This window comes from Agelaius phoeniceus, chromosome 7 (genome assembly GCF_051311805.1).
Source record: "Agelaius phoeniceus isolate bAgePho1 chromosome 7, bAgePho1.hap1, whole genome shotgun sequence".
In the NCBI taxonomy this organism is placed as follows: domain Eukaryota; kingdom Metazoa; phylum Chordata; class Aves; order Passeriformes; family Icteridae; genus Agelaius; species Agelaius phoeniceus.
Window position 1 is genome coordinate 36,267,747 of NC_135271.1, and position 20,101 is coordinate 36,287,847.

Consider the following 20,101-nt stretch of genomic DNA (forward strand, 5'->3'; position numbering starts at 1 on the left):
AAGTCTGAAACTCATGGCAGGGGGTAGAAGAAAACAGAAGGGGAAGAAGCCCAGTGGTGCTGCCTCCCTTTGGGGAGTCCAAAGGGAAAACAACAGTCAGCTGGATGCAGGATGTTAGAGACAGCAAAGAGCCTCTCTCAATTTTAATTGAATGTAGTGTGGGAGATTTTTTTAATTTATTTTTTATTATTATTTGCCTCTCTGCGATGCCCAAACACCAAGCTCTGCTGTCACACTCCCTTTGGCATCACTTTTCACCTTGGGAGAAGGTGCAGGACCTCTCTCCACAGCTGCATGAGTGGAGGAGTTCTGGTAACACACAGAGCCTGTACCTCCCTGCACTTCCCAACAGATTCACAAGGAACCATGTGTATAGCAGGAATATAGCCAGGCAAAGGAGGAGTGACATCAGCTCCTCACTGCTCACATAACCAGGGCCAGTAACAATGAAAAGCTCAGCTCCTGTTACTGCCTGTTGGCCATGGCCAAAGGATGAACAGGGACAAATCTGCATGCGATGCATCAGGCAAAGAAAGGCCCTGTGAGCAGTGTGGAGGAGAAAGACAACAGCTTTCTGGTATTCTATTTAATTTATTTCAACTTTATGTAGCTTGGCTTTCTTAAAAGGGAAGAAGGCAAACAAATAAGAAAACTTCCCTATTCCTAAACAAAACAAAGTACAAACTGCAGATGAGAGCCAGCATGTGCAAGTTTTATATGAAAAAGCAGAACACCCTCAGATGTTAACAGAAAACAGCATCATTTTTACAGTCACTTGGTTTTGCACAGAGGTGTGTTTTCTTCTTTCATTTGCTCCCATTCATACACATCCATATATGCCCATCCCCAACTTTCCAAAGGGGGTTCTGCCCCAGTCTCCTCCACTGCCATGTCCAAACCCTTGCAAAGGCACAAGGGTCCTAATTTAACAAAGCCCACCTGTGCCCTTCACACTTTAGATCTGAAATGTGGGTCCAAGAAACAACAAACAAAAACCATTTAAGAAAAGCCCAAGACATTTACTCCAGGGAGAGGGTTTTTGCGATTGCTCTATCAAGGACATCCATATTAAAAAAAAAAAAAAAAAAGAAAAAAAGAAAAAAAGGAAGAAAATAATAAAAATCTCCTTGCTTAGGCAATAGGGAAGTTATTTATTCTCAGCATCAGTGTGTTCTGTACAGAAAGAAATCAACAGGTGAATTAACAGCAGAGACACATCTCTCCCCAGTATCCCCAGTATGTCCAGCACAAAACCTTTCAGAGCACCTGGAATCACTTTGATTTCATCTATACAAATGTGTGTGAGTGTGTGTGTGTCTGTGTGTGTTTGTATGTGTGTGTGTGTGAGTGAGGGTCTTTACAAAGCAAGATATATATTGTAATTTACTTACAAAAAGAAAAAGTTATGTGCTGAATAACAGATGCTCACTTCAGTCCCAAGCAAAACTGGAGGGAGAAGGGCAGCTGCTTGGGAACGCAGGTTTTAGATGTTTTGTTTTTTCCTATCTAGAAATAAAGAAAAAATGAATGACAGAAAGAGAGACATTCCCTGGCTTGTTATCCTAAATCTACAAACGCATCCTTCCACCCAGCCTCGGCAAGTTCATTTTAGCTCCCTCGGCATAAGCTGATCCTAAGAAATACTGTGCAAAAGCCCTTCAAATCCCTTGGAAAAACAAGCATTTAGCTTTGCTATCACCCAAAGGCCCCATGCTCCCACACCAGTGGCTGAAGCTGGGCCCCTGTGGAGTTGTCTGTGCCCCAGCACAAGCAAAGGAAGCACCCAAGAGTGTTGTTAGGGGACAAGGTGGCACTTGTCTCATCTTCAGCCCTTTCCCTCACTGCTGCTTCCTTGGGTAACACATCCCAACTATGGTGATATGTTCAAGCTGGGAATCCAGGGTCTTTCTTCCTTTCCTCCCTCCCACACCACATCCCATGCCAGGACTGTTGGCTGGGCTGGGGCACAAGAGACTGACTGGCAGGACACAAGAGGCAGGTGACAGTATTTACAGTCTTTGGTCTTGGGGAAGAGAGAAAAAGAGGGGAAAAGGCTGGGCTCTTTCGTTTTTTTACCCTCTCCCACTCATAGCAAGGGGTTTTTTCCCCAGGGAGGGGTCAGGGAGCACATGGCACTCTGTGCTGGAGGGTGCAGAAAGATGCCACAAAGCAGCAGGGAGGGCAGGGCTGCAGGGCGAGGAGCAAAAAAGACCAGTTCTCTGGTTTATGTTGGGTGAAAGACTAAGAAAGCAGTCCCTTCTTGCAAACCCCCCACCAACTTCCCCTCCCCTTATCCCTCCCCTCCCCAGGAACCAGGCAGCTGAGGAAGGAGGGCAGCACCCAGTCTCTTCCAGAGCCTAAAGAGACATGCTGAAACCCATTTAAAATCCAGCACTGGGCCCACAGTGAGCCACCTCCAGCCAGCAAGATCACATCTGTCTACTGGCTCCGCAGGGCGTGCGCTCCCCGGTCCTCCTGCTCATGGGCTGTGTAGAAGAGGTGGCACTCGGGGTCCCCACGGATGGTGGGTGCACCCTGGATCACCTTCCCATGGATGGGGTCCACGCACCAGCACTCGCCACGCTGCCCATTCACCGACATCTTGCACTGCATGGAGAGGGACAGGACACGTGTCAGAGTCAAGAGAAGGACACAACAAACCACTTCCCAGGTCACCAGTCCAAAGCTCTAGCACTGGCAGAGCTGGCGTTTCTCTGGTGATCTGGCACTAGTTTAGATTCAGGCAAAATCCACGGGATGCTGTACTCAAACCCCCCAGGGCCTGTGCTGCACCAGCAGTGTTACTCCAGCAGTCCAGGGTGAGGGCTGAACCTCTTTCCCCAGGGGCTGTGCCAGGGACCAAGAAGCCAATTCTAATGAACCAGAAGGACAAGTGTTCCTGAAATGCATCACCCTTTGCCAACTGTGGATGAAAGCATCCAAAGAGACAAAGATAACTTGGGAAAGAGGGATGAGACAGACTGACAGAGGAGCTGTATAAGATTCTTCTCACCTGCAAGACTGTTTGTTTTGGTTTGTTTTTTTTTTTTTAATTTAATTAAATTAAAATTCTGATGAAGGGGTAGAAGTAAAAGGCCTAGCCATGAAAACAGCATGGGTCCCCTCCAAAGGCTCAGCTATAAGGAATCCTCATATCCAGGTACTATTCATAGATAACTTCAGTCAACCATGCACCAGCTGTTGTTCCTGCTTGGTTTTCCCATCAGTTTTTTCCTGTTCCTCAGCCACTGACACCTGGTGGTTTTGCATGAATGAAACCAGAAAGTCAGAATTAAGACACACAAGCTTTCTCAGTTCTTGTGGGTCCCATAAATACACCTTCAGAAGCATGCTGCACTCCAACCCTCACCCTGCCTGGAAGGAATCCCTCCTGGAGCTGAGGGAACAGCCTTGACTTGTGGAGGAAAACCAGTACACTAGAAACCCTCCTGACTCCCAGAAGTGCCTTCTGGTTTGTCTGCAAGACTGGTCAGTATTCAGTCCCTCTCTGCTTTTCTCCTGCAGCAAGGCCCAGACAGAACAAGATGTGGCTCAAAGTTCAAGAAAATAGACCTGGACAGATAAGCAGCTCTTGTGGGGAAAACTAAACTGATTCTCCATCTCTGGATTGCCCAGAGTCATGTGTGGATGTGGATTTCATCTCCACTTGCAAACTAGTGGCTGCAGATGTACAGGGGTGTAACTAAACCTGTCCATGCCATGTGCAGCGTTTTCTATTTACCCCACACCTCATATCACGCACAGGGTATCAGCCCAGCCCTGAACTATGCATGTTCTGTGTCTGCACATGGTGGGGCAGACAGTGAGCCAAGGGCTGCTGCTGGAAGCACAGACAGCCCCAGAGCCCCCACTCTCCCCTCTTACCTGTTTGAGATTGTACAAGCCATGCTTGTCACAGTTGGGGATGTGAAGGGAGTAGAGGTGCTCCAGGGGCCCTCGCTCATCTGGCAGCCGCATAGTGGAGATGCGTTCCAGGACCTGATCCAGCTCCTGCTGACAAGGGGTCTGAAAACAGCCCAGAAAACAGAAAAAAAATGTATTATCAGGACAATGGTACCATTCAGCATCAACACTGTGGACAATGGTAACACCAGTAGGGATGAACATATGTGCATCCCTAAATACACAGGTTTGCCCCTAGGTCCTGCTCCAGAGTTCACCTCCAGGCATCCAAAATCAGAGTTGTGCATAGACATGCAAGTCTCCCATGTACCTGACATGGCCAAGAGCCAACATAATACCAGGTCCCAAGTCGTGGATACAGAGGAGAAACCTCAGAGAGGCTACCATGGCTCCCACTGGTGGTGGCAAGTGAAGCAGGGCTAGTCTGGACAGATCAGGAGGGTTTCCATAAGCATAGCTCAGAGCACACACCTGTGCTGCAGTTTTGGCCCAGAAGTACAACTCAAAAGCATGTGAGACTCCATGAGAGTGGAGAGGAAGACCTGGGAATGGGAGTACCCCAAGCCAGCCTCTGGAGGCATCCTGCTTGCTCCACAGCTCCCAGACAGGGCTTCCACCCAAGGCAGTGTGGTTGAAATATTTCTGATGTGAGGCAAACTAAGTCCACACCTTTCTGCTTTTGCAGTGGGTGAGGGTTTTTTTTTGCAAAGAAGCAGCAGTAGTGTGTGAGCTTTCAAAGCTGATGGTGCCTGCTTTTTATTTTGAACTTCTGTTTTGCCAAGTCTTTGGAAGGCATGAGGACTCTTTTAAAGCTCCTTTCTGTCCCTGTGCTCCCCACATATTAATATTCTGTATGTTTACAGGGATGTATATCGTGGATCCTTTGGGGTGGGTTTCAATCTCCATCCCCATTCCCATCCCATCTAGTTGCCTTGATCAAGCTTCCCACTAGAGGGAAGCCACGGCCAAGAACTGGATAACAGACAGGGACAGGCAAGTAGACAGGGAGGTCTTAGAGCACCCTCCCTGCTACGGGACAGCCACACAGGTCATCCTCGGGGCTTGTGGCCTCCTTTAACCTGAACTGGGGCTGCCCTGCAGCAGGCAGATATCCCTGCTTCTGGCCCCTCAACTCCCCTTTGGCCATGCCTGATTAGGAAAAAAAGGTGTGAGAAAGCCAGTCCATGGGCAAAAGGCATGCCTGTACTCCTGCAGAGGTGAGTGTTGAGCCAGCAGAAGCCCCCCTTCCAGAGGTGAAGCTGCAATGAAAATAATGCTTCCTGACCAGCATATCGAAGTTCATCAGATGGTGTGTTCAGCCCCAGCATCAGGCCAAAAATGTTTGCTTCTCCCCGCTTTTTTCCTTCAATTAATTTTTTCTGTTTTTAAGACAGTTTATTGCAGATTTCACTTAGGATTTGCATTCAGCATTTCCCAGTGAGCCCACAGCCGCCCCCCTTAGCTCCCCACAGCCCTGCCCTCTCACCCTGCCCGTCGACAGCCGTGACTTTTTGGAGTCCTCGTGGTTGTGATGGGCCTTGCTGACTTTGCCCATCTGCCGCTGCTGCTCGTTCACCTTCTCCCTCATCACTGCCAGCTCCTTCATGCCCGTCTTCATGGGCTTCCTCCCTCCAGCTCCACTCAGGAGCCCCATGGTGCCATCCACATGGTTCTCAGCGAGAATGCTCTCAGAGCGGTCATCACCATTATCTGCAGGAGACGGGGCAGACAAGGAAAGTGTCCAGTTCAGTCAGGCGCTGCCTCACATGTTCATCCTGCCCTGGATCATTTTCAGACGTGGCTGGTTACCAAGCCATAAAATCTTTGCATGCAAAAATTTTAAATTGCATTATCCCTTTCATCTGGAAGGTGAGAATAGATTCTTTCATTCTGGAGCTATTACCACTCTAAAAGACAGTTTAGAGAGCAGGGGAAATCGCTGCTGGAGAAGTTCTTTCTGGCTTTTCTGTGACCTTCTAAATTACTTCCCAAGAATGCAATTTTCCCATCAGAAGTCCAGTTGGATCAGAGATGCCAAGTGTACTTCAGCTCCAACACTTAAAACCACAGTGATTAGTAACAATACCTTGAGTCCATCTGTCATCCCCCAGAGTATCTCCAGGAATACTTACTCAACATTCATGTGCTAAAATAAATTCTCAGCTCTGCTTTCAAAAATACCTCACCTCTGTACCGAGGCCATGTGGCCACCCTAACATCCTCTGGAGATCCTGCCATTTCAGAGATCAACATCCTTGCCATACCATCTTTCCCATTGTCTCTCATATACTGTGTTGCTCATTTAGCTTCTACCTACTACTGCATTTGCTGACAGTGGAACAGTCACAACTCTGCCACTGCTGAACACCACAAGATCCCAGCTAGTTCAGCCATTTCAATCTGGGAAATGGGAAATTGGGGATTTCTGGACTTTTTCCATCTCCTCTGCTCTGTGCTTTATGCATTTTCCCAATTCACCAGGAATTTGTGAGAGCAAACCTTGCCACATCAGGACATGATGGTCACAATACTGCAGCCACCAGTCTCTTTGGACTTTGCAGTGGCAACGAGGAGAGATCTCAATTCCTCCTGTTTGCTTCAAACACCTAGGAGGTGGCAGCTGATCACTCCTTTTTGCCTGCTCTGATCTGGCTGAGAAAGCACAATCTAACACTATAGTTAAATATAATATTGAAGCTGAGCCTGAATTAAGCTGGGACTTGAAGCAAGACCTCCAGAGGTCCCTTCCAGCCCAAATTAGGATTGAACCCACATATGCACATCACTTCCCAGTGCAATAACCCAGGCCAGGCTTTTTATGTCTCTGCATGTATCTCTGTACACAAAATCTCTCCAGCAGCTCCATAGGTACTATACCAGGGGACAGACCAGGCTGTTCTGGTGATGGTGACAAACAGGAAGTGTCTTTCAGTATTGCCAAGGAAGAACTGTAGCACCCAAATTCCCAGCATCAGAACTCTCTCTGGCCCCTCCAATTTCAGCTTTCCAGCATTATGGAACTCAGGCACTTATCTAGATGTAAAGAAATCATATCAAACTGTGCATGATGCAGGGCAAGCAATGCTTTAGCTCACATAACAGTGCTTAATTTATAGATCTCTCCTGCTTCTCAGAGGACCAAGCATACAGAGCATTTACAGATGTTAACAGTTCCTTTTTTCAGAATCTGCATGATGTTGTTTAGCCCTACTGTCATGACAGAGTGAAAAATTATAATAGAAAGCGTTTTATTTCTACCACAGCTTTCTAAGCTCTTTTCAGGTATTACAACTCCAAGCTCACAAAGAAGAAACTGCAAGAAGAGTTTCATCTGAATTCACTCAGCAAACATGCAGCTGCCTGATGACAGGATGGCCCAGGTGGGCTGGATCAAGGAGCCATCCAGCCCAGCATGCCATTCATGAGAGACCATCAGCAGCTGCTTGGGAGCAGAAGGACCATTCCCAGTCTGTGCTGCAGACCAGCAGTAAGAGCACTTTTATGGCTGAAGACTGCATCTGATCCACAGGATTGAAAAGTCACCAAAAGACTCAGCCCTCAGTGGATTTGTCCAGTATCTTTTTGAACTTCTTCATGATTTCCAGAAATACTAAATGCATTTGGTCTGCAGGTTTCTAGCTGCTTAGGTAGCAACTGAAAAGCAAACATGGGGCAAAACCAATCTGGCAAAGCCCCTTACTTTCCTCAGTTCTGGTTCCAGATGAGAATTGAGACCAGGTTTGATAGCCAGATGGGCAAGCTCAAAGTCTAGGCTGCTGTCTGGTGATTGCCATCTGGCCATCATCCTAGGAGTCAGACAAGCAGTATTTTGAGCAGGAATATTCTGTTTATACGCCAGTCTCCCCATTAATTAGAAACACATAGTGAGAAGAGAGAAGGCCATGAGGCCGCCTTTAGAGAGAATCAACTAAAAAAGCACCATGAAGAGATGGGCAAGGTTGGAGAGGCAAGGCTGGCTTAGGAGAGTTTTAGCCTTTTGACCTCTTTTGTGCTCCTCTCCTTGGTGCCCCCCACGTTGTCAACAACAGCAGAACAAAGGCAGCAGCAGGGCAGATTCTCAAACACACTGCAGTCCTCTGCTTCATTCAGAAAAAGATGGTACAAACTAACAGAAAAGCAGCAAACTGGAAGTGATGTCTTCCCCCATCCATTCTCACTCCTTCTTGCCTCCAACTAAAATATATAGACATCTGCCCAAATAAGCACTGTGCTAGTAAATGCAGGCAAGCTGGTAAGCCTCTTGTCGGCTGATTCATTCACAAAACCTGCTTCTGATAATATTTTTGTTCATTTTTCTCACTTTCCAATGCTAACAAGTATCAGCCCAAAGAAAACCACTGATGGGAGTGGAGTGTGCAAGTCAATGTGCGTGAACACACCCAGGGACAGGAGAAATTGGTCTTGGCTCCCAAGACACCATCACAGGAGCAAGACTGGATCAGCAGCCAGGAAGGTCTAGCTGCTGTTGACTGTAAGCTCTCCTCTCTAAGGCCAAGTCAGCTACGGTGAGCCATGCCTTTGACCCTGCTGCCAAGCTGGATTGGTCCACCTGGGGCTGATGGCAGAGCCCCATTGCAGCTTTTCCCTCTCCCAAAACTGTGCTGCTCTTAAGAGAAACTATCCTGACTTGGAGCTTCCAGAGGTGGCTTCATCACAGGAGAAGGGAGATGAGACAGAAGAGTTTGGCCCCATGTGCAGAGCACCAGCATTTCTTTCAGGACAAGCTGCATGCACAAGAGTGGGCTGAGCATCAGGTGTGATGGACCACATTTGAAAGAGCAAAAGGACTGGGGAGCAACAAGAAGAGTGGAGATAAAGACTCGAGGTCAGGACAGCACAGAGCATGACACAAGCTAAATAACCCCTCTTACAACCAGATAAAGTTTTTTAATGTTACCCAAAAACTGCAAGTCATGCTTGTTTATTACAATCCATGAACTAATGAAGGCACCTACTGCCCCTACTAGCACGGGATGGGCAGGTATGTAATAGCCTCAAGACACAGAGCCCTAATCTGTCTGTCATCCTGACCAACGCCCTTTTGCTGACCAATTTCAATTCACACTAAATATATCTGTAAGGGAGTGGTGCCAAACTCCAAAACAATTGTTTTATAGTTCTTTCTTAGGGCATGTGGAAAACATCTCCTGTGTTATTTCAGATCAAAAGGTAGAGAGCTTTGTGCAGGGTGGGACAAATGTGGCAGGAATCTAAGTAGATAGCTGAAGTTCTCCTGAATGCTGATGCAGAGTCCATGAAACACCTCTTTACTTGCCAAGAAAACGATTTCTTTATGGCCTTTTTCAAGGAAAATTCCCATTTGCTTCAATGGGGCGAGGACTTGGCTGAGGAAAAAGCCTGTTCAAATGGCCATCAGTTGACGTCTGTAGAGAGCTGCACCGTCTCGCCAACATTCTCAAAAGCAACTACCAATTTCCAGTGCTAAAATTTTCGGGAATCTGGTTTGAGACCTCTAGGCACCTTTGCCGAGACAGCTGAGAAACAGAGGGGCTGAAAAACAACCTGTCACTTCCAGAGCTATGAGAAAAAAATGTACCACACAAAAAAAGGCAGCTGCCTCAGGTTAAAAATATATTTTTATCCCTTTGAAGAGCCCTGAAGCGTATCTGGGCAGCAGAACAGGATGGAGCCAGTAGCACTCACTTAGCACAGGAGAGCCAGGCTCTATCACGGGGAGCACACACCATGCCAAGGACCGCAGCCGCCCTCGCCAGTGCCGCTCCTGCTCTCTCTGCACTTGCTTTCCTTCATCAACAGCTTGCCCAGCGGGTTTCACGTGCATTTGCTTATCTGCCCAGGGTGTTTGTACAGTGTTTAAATGCTGATTAAGGTCCCAGACCCACAGAAAGTTTCACCCAAGTAGCCTTCAACACCCTGCCTGAAACCCCACTATCTGGGGGTCCCAGCTGTGTCCTGGGCTGGACAGGGCTTACATCTCCCTCCCACAGCAATCACAGCCTCCATTGGCCAGCACTTTCCTTCTGGAGATCTCTAAGGGCTTTGCAGTTCATTAATTACCCTGAAGACAGAAAGGTGTTCATCCTGAATTGCACATGGGTTAAAGAAAAACAAACAAAAAAAAAAAGGCACAGAAATATTTGAGAGTGCTGCCCAAAGTCATGCATGAAATATATGGGCAAATCCAGAAGCTCAAGTCCTGGCCTGGCACTGCACCATGTACAAGAGTGAGCACACTTGGGGCTGCAGGAATGCAGCATCCATGAAGAGATTTTTCACCCTGAGCAAGTGTAATCTGTCTTATCTAGGTTTGGGAGGTATTTTGCATCTTTTAGCTTTTTGTGTCTGCAAGTTCTATCATTTCAACATAATTTAAATGCCTTATTGCTTGCCACACTTTTTATTTTAAAGAGCAGAGCTGCCTGACCCAGGCTGCCAAGAAGCCAGTGCTTGTCCTGTGCAGCCTGAGAGCAGACAGAGCCTTTAAGCCTGACCTTTCATATGCACAACAGCCCCACTGGAAGAATTACTTGTGGGAAGGTAGGTAAGGAGCAGACAAACCCCAACCACAGCCCCAGTGACCTCTGCCTCATCAATCTGCAAAGTACTTCAAGAAGAGCCCTGGGCAAAGGTGCAACAGCTCTGGTGTGTGTGTTATGACTTGGAACTGAGAAACCTCAGAAAAACTTTGCCAACAAGGATTATACTGGCACTGCGATTTCCTCACAGCAGGAGCTGCCAAGAACAAAGCCCACACCTACGCCCAGGACCTCTGGCCCACACCCTACCCCCAAAAAGGACCCAGGGTTTGCTGATTAGCACTGCCAACCTGTAAAGCACTGAGCCGTGGCACAGCATCCATCCACACTCAGCTGGCAGCAGAGGGAAAATGTGGGAGCACCAGTTCATGGTCTGGCCCCATCATCATCACGTCAGTCTGGATGCAGCTGTCCAGAGGCAGATGAAACCAAAGCACCCACTCAAGTTTCACTCTTCACTTTGCACAAAAGTGCATCTGGAAATGCCACAGAGAGAGCATAAGCAATGGGCTGTGTAGGAGAGGGAGAAATGGGAGAAGGGCACACATCAGAGAAGCAGCATCACCTGCCCTGGAACAGCACCTCTCACAGAGGGCAACCATGGATGCTCAGGAGAGGGGCAGAAAAGACAATTACAAAGTAATTTTTGCTCTGCTCTCCTCCTGGCCATCAGCAGCTCAGAAACCAAAGCTATTTCATCTAGACTAGGTTTAACAGCCATTGACAGACCTAAGAGGGAAAAGCTGTGCATGACCCCTTCTGGATTCAAGTACAGGGACACCCCCATATTGCTTGCTGTCCCCTCTCCTCAGCCAGCAGCCTGTTCTGCTTAGCCTCATCCAGTTCTGCACAGGGAACATGTCATGTTTAAGCTGTTGATTTGGTTTCGAAGGACTTACAAGTCCAGAGGTGTCTGTGCCACCCAGCTTTGCAAGGACTGGCCTGAAGATCAGCATCCCAGTCTCTCAGAAACACAGGCTACCATCATGGGACACGATCACTTCAGAGCATCTCTCCATCTGCTGAAGAGCTCCCCGGGACTCTCTGCCTGCCTGCACTCCCAGGGTTATTTCATCACACCAACTTGCTCAGTATCAGTGAGGAATTGCACACCACAGCCAGAAAATTCCCACATTAGTCTCCAAGAGCTTGCTTTACCTCTGTGATAAGCTGTCCACAAAGCACTCTCACATCTCCTGGGGCCAAAAGCCCTGAGGGCTCTGCAAACACCTTTTTTTTTTTTGCCATGAGATCTTTTCAGCCCATCTCTACTAGCAGGGAGGGCAGGACTGGGGAGGGAACAGGGAACGGCATGTTCTGGCCAGGGGTTGCTTAGCAAGCTCGTCTCCCTACCCTGAGCAGCTGGCACTGAGGGGTGATCCAAGGGGCACCCAGTGCTTTCCTTTGACTCTGGCATCCTACAGGAAATGCTTTATGCTCCTCCAAAGTGCCAGGGACACTGACTCCAAGCAGCACAGCTTTCAGCAGCTTGCTTTGCTCTCTTTTCTCTGCCTTTTCCTGGTGGCTGGAGAGCTCAACTTTCCTTCTTCCATCCACCTAGGTCCAGAGCCAGAGGAAAACCTCTTACCACTGCACAGTGTCCCATAGCACACCTGTGCACGTCTGCACACAAAGCCCTCCAGGACCACAGAACAAGCAATGCTGACATGAAGCCGATGTCAGATGAGGACAGAAGAGGGACCAAGGTGTCCCTTCCCCCAGGCTTTACTTCAAACAGTCTTTTTTTTTTTTTCTTTTTTTTAACCATGTTTGTAGACTGGTTTCCCAAGGATACAGGACTTGTGCAATTACACAGCCTACCTCTGTGTTTCTGCATGTATGTTTGTATGACTGCCTGTCTCCCTATTAGTTCTCCTCCCCCTCCACCTCTCAATATATCTACAAACACGTCATCAAATGCCAACTGCATCTCAAACAGGAACACAATTCACAAAAATAGTAAGTTTCCACCATTTCATGGAAATGTGCAACCAGGCTCAAGAGAGACAAGGAGGGTTTGTTTTGTTAGTTTTCTTTGCAAATTATTTGACTGAAGGGCTGTGTAGCACATTATCAGTCCACTCTGTGCAGACCCAGCAAAGCACAAATCACCACTGGGGAAGGTCTGCTCCAGCCCTCCTCCTGCCAGCAGTGAGCCTGCACGTATTATTTGCAACATCCTGCTCTCTCCCGCACCAGCTGTTCACTGTGTGCCAAGAATGGTGAGAATCCTGTTCAGGACCCTCAAAAATGCAGGAGAATGCTTCAAGTCCCTTCATTTACCAAGCTTCCACTTACAGTCCTGCTTTTCTTTCACAGCTTCTCCCGAGAGTGGAGCTGCTGTGCATCCCAGTGCACACCTACAGCAGAGACACTGTGGACTTAGCCAAAAGCTGAGGCTGAGGAGCCAGAGGGTCTCATCTCATGGCTGATGACAGTGTTTTTGTGCAGGTACTTAACATGTGTGAAGGCAGCGTGCTCAGGGGAAAGACCTTTAACGCATTTGGAAGGTTTTGCTGAGTGAGGCTCTCCAAGCTCCCTGCCACCATAAAAGCATTCCCCCTTGTTAGTGAACCGTATCTCAGCCTTTTCAACACAGTTCTACAATTAGCCCTCTGCAAAGCCCCAACCTTCCCAGCAGAACCAAATGAATTAACTTGAAAACACTTCCCAGCTTAAATTAATTGCACTGCAGCTTCCCAATTTGACATTGACCCTGTCTGTAAAAGCCTCAGAGTAGTTACTATTTAGTCATTAGGGGCTTCTGCCTGAATGAAAGAAGCCATTAATCCTACCAGACCAAGTCTCTGCTCTCCTTCCCTGCTGGCTCACATGCATCTGTGTGGTCTTCAGGCACCCCAAAAAGCCTGAACCAATTTCTAGTATAAGATCAGCACCTAAATCCTTGGTTCCTATGAATTTCCAGATGAAAAGTGAATCACAAAACTACCTTATTAATTTCCTGTAGGTTTAACTGCTGTGTTTGAATTACCTGTATTTCCTCAATGGAAACATGGGCTCATCTCTAACCCTGAGTCCAAATCTGTCAGGGGTTTTGCACACCACAGTCTGGAGTATGCAAGCACAGGAGAGTTTTCCTCACCACAGCCTCCATGAGTGTGCCTGCATGTTCATTACTATCTAGATGATGTCTGTTTGGCATTGGGCTGCTGCACCTCTCTTTCCTGCAGGAGAGCCAGATGCTGCCAGAATGACAGGAGCTGTGAATCTCAACAAGGCTGATTCCCAGGCATACGCTCTGCAGCCAGCCAGGAAGGACTGATGAAGGACTTATGATCTGATGGGCACAATCACAAACAAGAAACTCTTAAAAATCACACTAAATGTTTCTGCTTCCATCACATATTTTGGGAAAAACTATAGTATATAGGACTTTTTCAGACTATTGTCCTATGTTTAATTTATTACCTTTATAGGTGCAGGCAGCAACAAGCAAACACCATGCTAGCAAGAGACAGACTGCCAAAGATCAGTTTGAACCTGCAGAAAGATGGACTACTAGAGGAAGTACTGACATCTGTCCATGTCTCTTGGATAGGGTGCTTTAGCCAAATATAAGACATCTTGCTTCAAGGAGAGGTGGCTGAAGGAAATTTTGTGGGTTCTTTCATATAAGAAGCTAAGGGAGATAGTCTCTGAAAATGCCCTCTGCCTGTTCTGGCTCCTCAAGGATTGACAAAAGCTCACCAAAAAGATGTCCTCTGGCTCTGGAAGCCCAACTGCAATTCACTGATTTGTGAGTAACCATTTTGTGCCTGTTCACAACCCCCATCAGGATCAGTGGCTGGTGGGGAAGTGGCTCTGGACACAGCATGAGCAGAGGAGCCTCTGGCAGAGTACTGCACCATCTGGGAAGGCTGTGTGCAGCACAGCCAGAAGTCTGACCTTGGACCCTCAAGAAAGCTGGAAAATTCCTCAAAACTAGGAATAAAACCCCAATCAAACAAAAAACAACCCACAAATAAAGCAAGAAAACACTTAAAAAACAAAAAGGTACTTCATCCTGCCTGTGAGAGCCATCTCTCACCTATCTCTGGTATTCCTCTGCTCCCTTCTCAGCCACATTGGCTTCTCCAGTTATTATGCATACAAATGGAATGAACTTCAGTCATTTGTATTGCTAGTTTTTAAATAACATCTCACTTTCCAAAGTCAATTTTCCAGACAGCAGCTGAGGCTCCCCTCACCACCCACCCAAATCTGATTGCACATTTCCTAAAAGTCTGCCTTTTTCAAAACACACTATTATTACTGTATTTTCTCCCAAACTTCTCAGAAACTCTGCCAGAGCCCAACAGCCAATACCATCAGTGTCACCTTAAGGTCTGCTGGACCCACTGTCCCCATGCAGTCCCTGAGCCATGCACCAGCCCTTAAAGCCAACCCTGTTTGCTTTTTCCCCAGAAACCTGCCTGTTTCCCAGGCACAAAGCACAGGTGCCTCCAAGTAAAACCAGAGCACTGAACTGTAGGTAGAAGAGGGAGTATCTGCTGCAATTTAGTTGAGCCTTTTTTGCCCACGAGCATCTCCCAGCGGCCTCCAGCACTCACAGTCATTATCTTCCCTCCTCCTCATGAGGGCTATTACTTAGTTGCTATATCCCACATTTAAGCCACAAGTTGAGCTGTTCTCAGATTGTGTTTTTTTCTCATTTGACATCCAAGCTAAGCAACACCACAATTGTTTCAGGTTATGTCAAAACACTTTGGCCATCTGTTCTTGGGGCAGTATTTCACTCAGTTTTGCAGTCACTTTGCTCAATTTCTTTAACCCTTGTTTTACCCTTCTCCCAGCTGGAGGCAGAGCTGAATTTGAACCCTTGTGTTCAAGTACTCCATAAGAAAGGACTGAACCAGGTCTTGCATGTGTATTTGTTATGCACATTTACTATTTATCTTAGTATGTGCATTTACTGAAACAAGGCAACTACTGCTAAGGATAAAGTCTTCACTGATACAGCACTGCTACTGAAATAACAATGAATGCACAGTCAAGTAATGCAAAGCACCTTTAGTCAAGTAATGGAAGTCACCTCAGTGACTTCAATCTCCAGAGCCTACAGCTCAGGCCACTTGGCCTTCAGAAGGGGAAGATTCCTCCCCACAGGTGTGAGGGAAGCAGTGCCAGACAGCCTGCTCCTTCACTCTGATGATATTGCTTTAGTCTCTTGCCTTTTTTCTGTAAAGGGCTGGATCTCATTTTGTTTGAAAAAGACTCTCTATTTTGGGCCACCCATGAAGCTGCCCAAATTCAAACCTCGGGAGTTTGTAGACTCCTGCTGAGCAAAAGGCAGGAAGAGAGAGTCATAAAACCGTGGTAGAGGAAGGAAGAAAAGACAGGGGAACATCAGTAGCTGCATTCCCAAGGAGGATGGAGGCATTGCAAAGCTTAAGAAACAGACTACCACAGAACACTGTGACTGAGACAAACATGATAACCCAGCTGAACCACTGGAACAGAAGCTGGGATGCACATCAGTCAGCTTTTCATTTAAATCCAGAAAGCATTTTGTGTACAGCCTGCCAGCACACTCAGCACCAAGCACCCTGGTGTGTTCGCTTTACACCTGATCTGTACAGCATCCCTTTCTTGGCCAGACAATTTGGATACTACTTAAAGCCTTGGAAGAGATCCAGGCATGTGGCAAAGAGCACTTGAAAAGTGGGATCTGATGATACACTGTGTGGGATGGCCCCCAAATTAGAGAAAACCACTCCTGCCTTTGTAAACAATCCAAACAGTGAAACACTGAGCTTCTGCAAGGAAGAGCAGGGAATCCCCCAGCTTCAAGAAGGACTGGTGTTCCCATGGAATTCACCCCAAAATGCCAAACACCATAAGCTGGCTTGTAGCATATGGATGTTTACATCCCAACTCCAAACCAGCCCTGAACGTGATGCACACCTGACATGGGTCAGCCTCCCCAGCCACAGCCTAGACAGCTGCTCTGCAGCAAGTACAGCTCACACTGCACTCTGCTCAGTTTGTACAGCATGCAACAGGTTTTACCTGGCCTTTATCCGTGGTATTTTGGAACCCCCAAATTTTCAAAGCAAAATGCAGCAGTCACTTAAGGGCATGTAAGTCCCCAAGCACAGGCTCTGGGGAAGGAGCTCACCAAGGGGGGCACTAAACCATCCCAGGAGCCCGAAGGTGGGAGGCTGCCAGTAGGAAGATTGCCCAGAGTGCTGTAACTCGCTCTGCTCTCACACAGACCACCACAACTGGAAAGCACTGTAACCACAGCCAGCCCAGAGGAAAGGGGGCAGGAGCCAAGGGGACAGGGGGGAACAGTCCCCAGCAGATACATACCCCCTTTCACCAGTCCTTAGAACAAAAGCACTGCTCCATTATTCCCCATCAGGAAGCAACGGGCACCAACCTCCAGCACACTTGGTCCATAAAGCTCCACTTCATTGGAGCCACTGTTGCCACATCTGTTAGTGTTTTAAAGCACATACATCTGGCTTAATTGAGCACTTGACTTTATTGCTGCTTTATCTCCATTTTCTGAACAGGCCTTGGGGAGAGAGCTTTGTGTGGCTGAAGTTTGCTTCTTTCTTCATTCTTCCTTTTTAAATTTTTTTCCCACTGAATTCCCACCTGAAGCAGGAACAAAAGCTACTGTGACAGCTGCTCACAATCTCTGGGGCTGCTTTTAGGAAAGTCTCCTCTCTAGACAATAAACCCCATGCTAAATATTCTGGTTTATGTGCTTCAAAGCTGCAGACTTATACTTCACCAATTCTCCCTTCCCATTGTTTTCCCAGCAAAAAATCAGAATTAGTGGTAGAAGGTGGTGTAGTACATGTCAGGAAGAAAGAAAAAGGATCTTGCTGCCCCTGCTGTCTCTGAAACTTTGCCTCTGCCAAGTTACAACAAACAGGAAAAGCAGAATCAAAACACAGCCCCCATGTACCCCTCCAACCACCCAGTGCAGGCTGTGCTGGTGCCAGCTACCACTCACAAACAATCACACTGCGAGACTCCTCTGGCACATCCTTCCAGGTGGCCTGAACAACAGAAGAGCCCAGCTCAGGAAGCCTGCATTTGATGCATGCAGTGCTTGAATCCCTTCCAGAAAGTACAAGGGTCCTTCATGCCCCTAGACTGAGGTTACCTGAAATGCCCTTTGCCAGCTCCTATATGCCTGTTTCCCTGTGAAACCAGAAGCCAGGCACACAGTAGCTGGGAATACAGAGGAGGACTGGCTGTAAAGTTAGCTGTTTTCCCACTAAGCCACCCCAAGTGCTTTGCAGTCACTGGGAGAACAGTTTTGGTGCCTCTTGGGGCAAGGAGTTGGGGCACCTTCACTGGTCAGTGGCATCCTCACAAGGGCCCATGCCCAGCATCCTTCCACAGCTTTCAGGCCATGGTGTGGGATGGGCACCATCCCAGACAGTATTTCTATCCCTGCAGACAGAGCCTGAGACTGCTTAGCTGGCTGCCTGTCATGGGGCACCAAATGCACACAAATACATTATGCTGCTTATTACTAACACAGAATGCAACCCACACAAGCAGCCTAGGAGCTCTATACCTGCTGAAATCAGGACTATTGCAGCTTCAGGGTAAGTGGCTGAAGTGATGTTTCATCACACCACCACGCATCATGGCTGTGATGCAGCAATCCCCACAATCTGTTTCAGGCACTCAGAAGGAAGCTCCTCAGTTACACCACCACTTGCTTTTTGTGCCCAGCAGACATGCTCCCCACCCCCACCAGCCATCTCCCAAGTGTCCTGCCCTGACCTCAGCTCCTTGTTCTCCTGCCTGCCACATACAAGAGAATCCTCTTCAGCCAGTGTCACACCTTGTGACCTCTGTGCCTTTCAACCTTTCCAATAGAAGCAGGCATCAATGTCCTGCCTGACCCCCTCCAATGAGAATAAGATATTCAAAGCACTGTCAGCTCTCCCAGTGCTGTGTTCCAGTTTGATTTCATGCTGCAGTGCTGAGTCCAGCCATCCTTTATCCCCGCTGCCTGGTATCTTTTCTCCAATGTCTAAACACAAAAGCCACCCTTGAAGCGAGCAAAAAGCAAGGCATACTAGCAGCAGCTGAATGAGCTCCCCTGCTCCTTCCTGTCCCAGTCCAACAAGACTTCAAACCCAGGAAAAGAAACATCTGAATAGTGAAGTGAAAGAGAGTCAAAATGTAATTAAACTCTCCACTTCCTATCCCAAACTGGCAATGGATGTTCCTGTGTGTTTGATGATTACTCAGGCACTCTTGTTTCACTAGAGAGGAAAACAGACCTGTCTTTAACAAAACAAACTTCTGGATTCCTTGGGAGGAAGGCAGTGAGCAAATTACAGTCTCCAAACCTCTCCCTGCCCTGCTCTCTTCTGCCAGCACAGCTCATAAGCACAAAGCAGAGACAACTTTCCTATGAAAAAATCCCTCTTTAGGCTTTACAGCTGAACCCAGCTGGACTCTACCTGTGGGAACACCAGTTCAAGTTATCCTCCAAAGGACACCCCATCTTCTATAGTTGGGCAAGGCAGAGAATTTAGGTACTGCTGTACAACCCACACTGACACCCCCTTCAACCACAACAGAGAGAGGACAGTGGAGCAGCAGATGGCTTCTGCAGCATTGCTTCCCAGGAAACAGGGAGCAGTCAGGGAATGAGCTGCTCCTCTGTGACCAGCAGCTGACATCAGGAGGACTGTAATGATTGATCATCTCCTCTGCTTCTGGAAACCAGTGACACAGGGACTTTCCAAGCCAGAGGCTGCACATGGATCATCACATTTCTTAGCCAGCCAAACATCTATCAATTTCTGTACTTCTTTTTAGATGCCATTTATACATCAAGGCCATTTCCAACTTCTTACAGAAGCGACCTTCATAGTTCAGCTCTGTGCCCTGCTTGATCTTTTCATGGAATGCCAAATGAAACTGAAAAATAGTGATCTTCTTGTTCCTGCTTCATAGCTTTCCCTCAGCCCACAGGAACAAGTCAGCAGAAAGACCTAAACACCACAGTGCCAGCCTTTATACTCTGTTGAGACAGGCTTTGAAGACCCCTTAGCCAAGGGGTGACCTTCAGAATGCTAAGTGCACCTGCTGTGTGCCATGCGTGCCTCCAAAATCAACCACAGCCCTGGTGAGGGGCTGGGAGCCAGAACACCTCTTCTTTAAAAAAGAAAGAAAAATGCCCAGCCTTTTCACAACTACAGAAGGCCTTGGCATGAGCTAAGGGCACAGGAACAAAGCCAAAGCACATGGAAAACAGCAGCAGCAGTTCTTACTGCTGCCTAAGTGGAGAGCTGGGACACCACCCTAGAGCAAGGAACTCACTGCAAGCTCCTGAAGAGCTGCACAGAGTGCCCTGACACAGAGACCCCGCCAGTGCCACCCCCAGTGCTGCCCCAAGGGCCCCGGCCCATCTCCAGCCCATCAGCACTCGCTCCTGTCACACAGTGAAACATGTTGGCTGAGGACCAATGAAAGCACCTTCTAATGGGATTTTTCAGGTTTCAAGGATATCAGTGTCTGGCACAGGCTAAAGTAATTAAGACAACTTCCAAGAGACAATCTGGCATTGATTAACCAGATATTTACCACTGAACATTACAAGTTCCCACTCAAACTCTGCACCAGAACACTTG

At 47.7% G+C, this 20,101-nt stretch overlaps 1 protein-coding gene across 2 annotated transcripts in view; it reads right to left on the minus strand.

The window, feature by feature from the left end:
* Window positions 1-691: 691 nt before the first annotated feature.
* The window catches only part of IGFBP2 (insulin like growth factor binding protein 2), a 56,564-nt gene continuing 37,154 nt past the window's right edge, over window positions 692-20,101 (minus strand). For both annotated transcript variants that reach the window (XM_054636483.2, XM_077181586.1), the window contains exons 2-4: window positions 5,411-5,634; window positions 3,886-4,026; window positions 692-2,607 (exon numbers count right to left, since the gene is read on the minus strand). In XM_054636483.2, coding sequence (XP_054492458.2) covers window positions 2,440-2,607; window positions 3,886-4,026; window positions 5,411-5,634 — 533 coding nt within the window. In that variant the 3' untranslated portion in view covers window positions 692-2,439. The remainder of the gene's footprint in view (window positions 2,608-3,885; window positions 4,027-5,410; window positions 5,635-20,101) is intronic.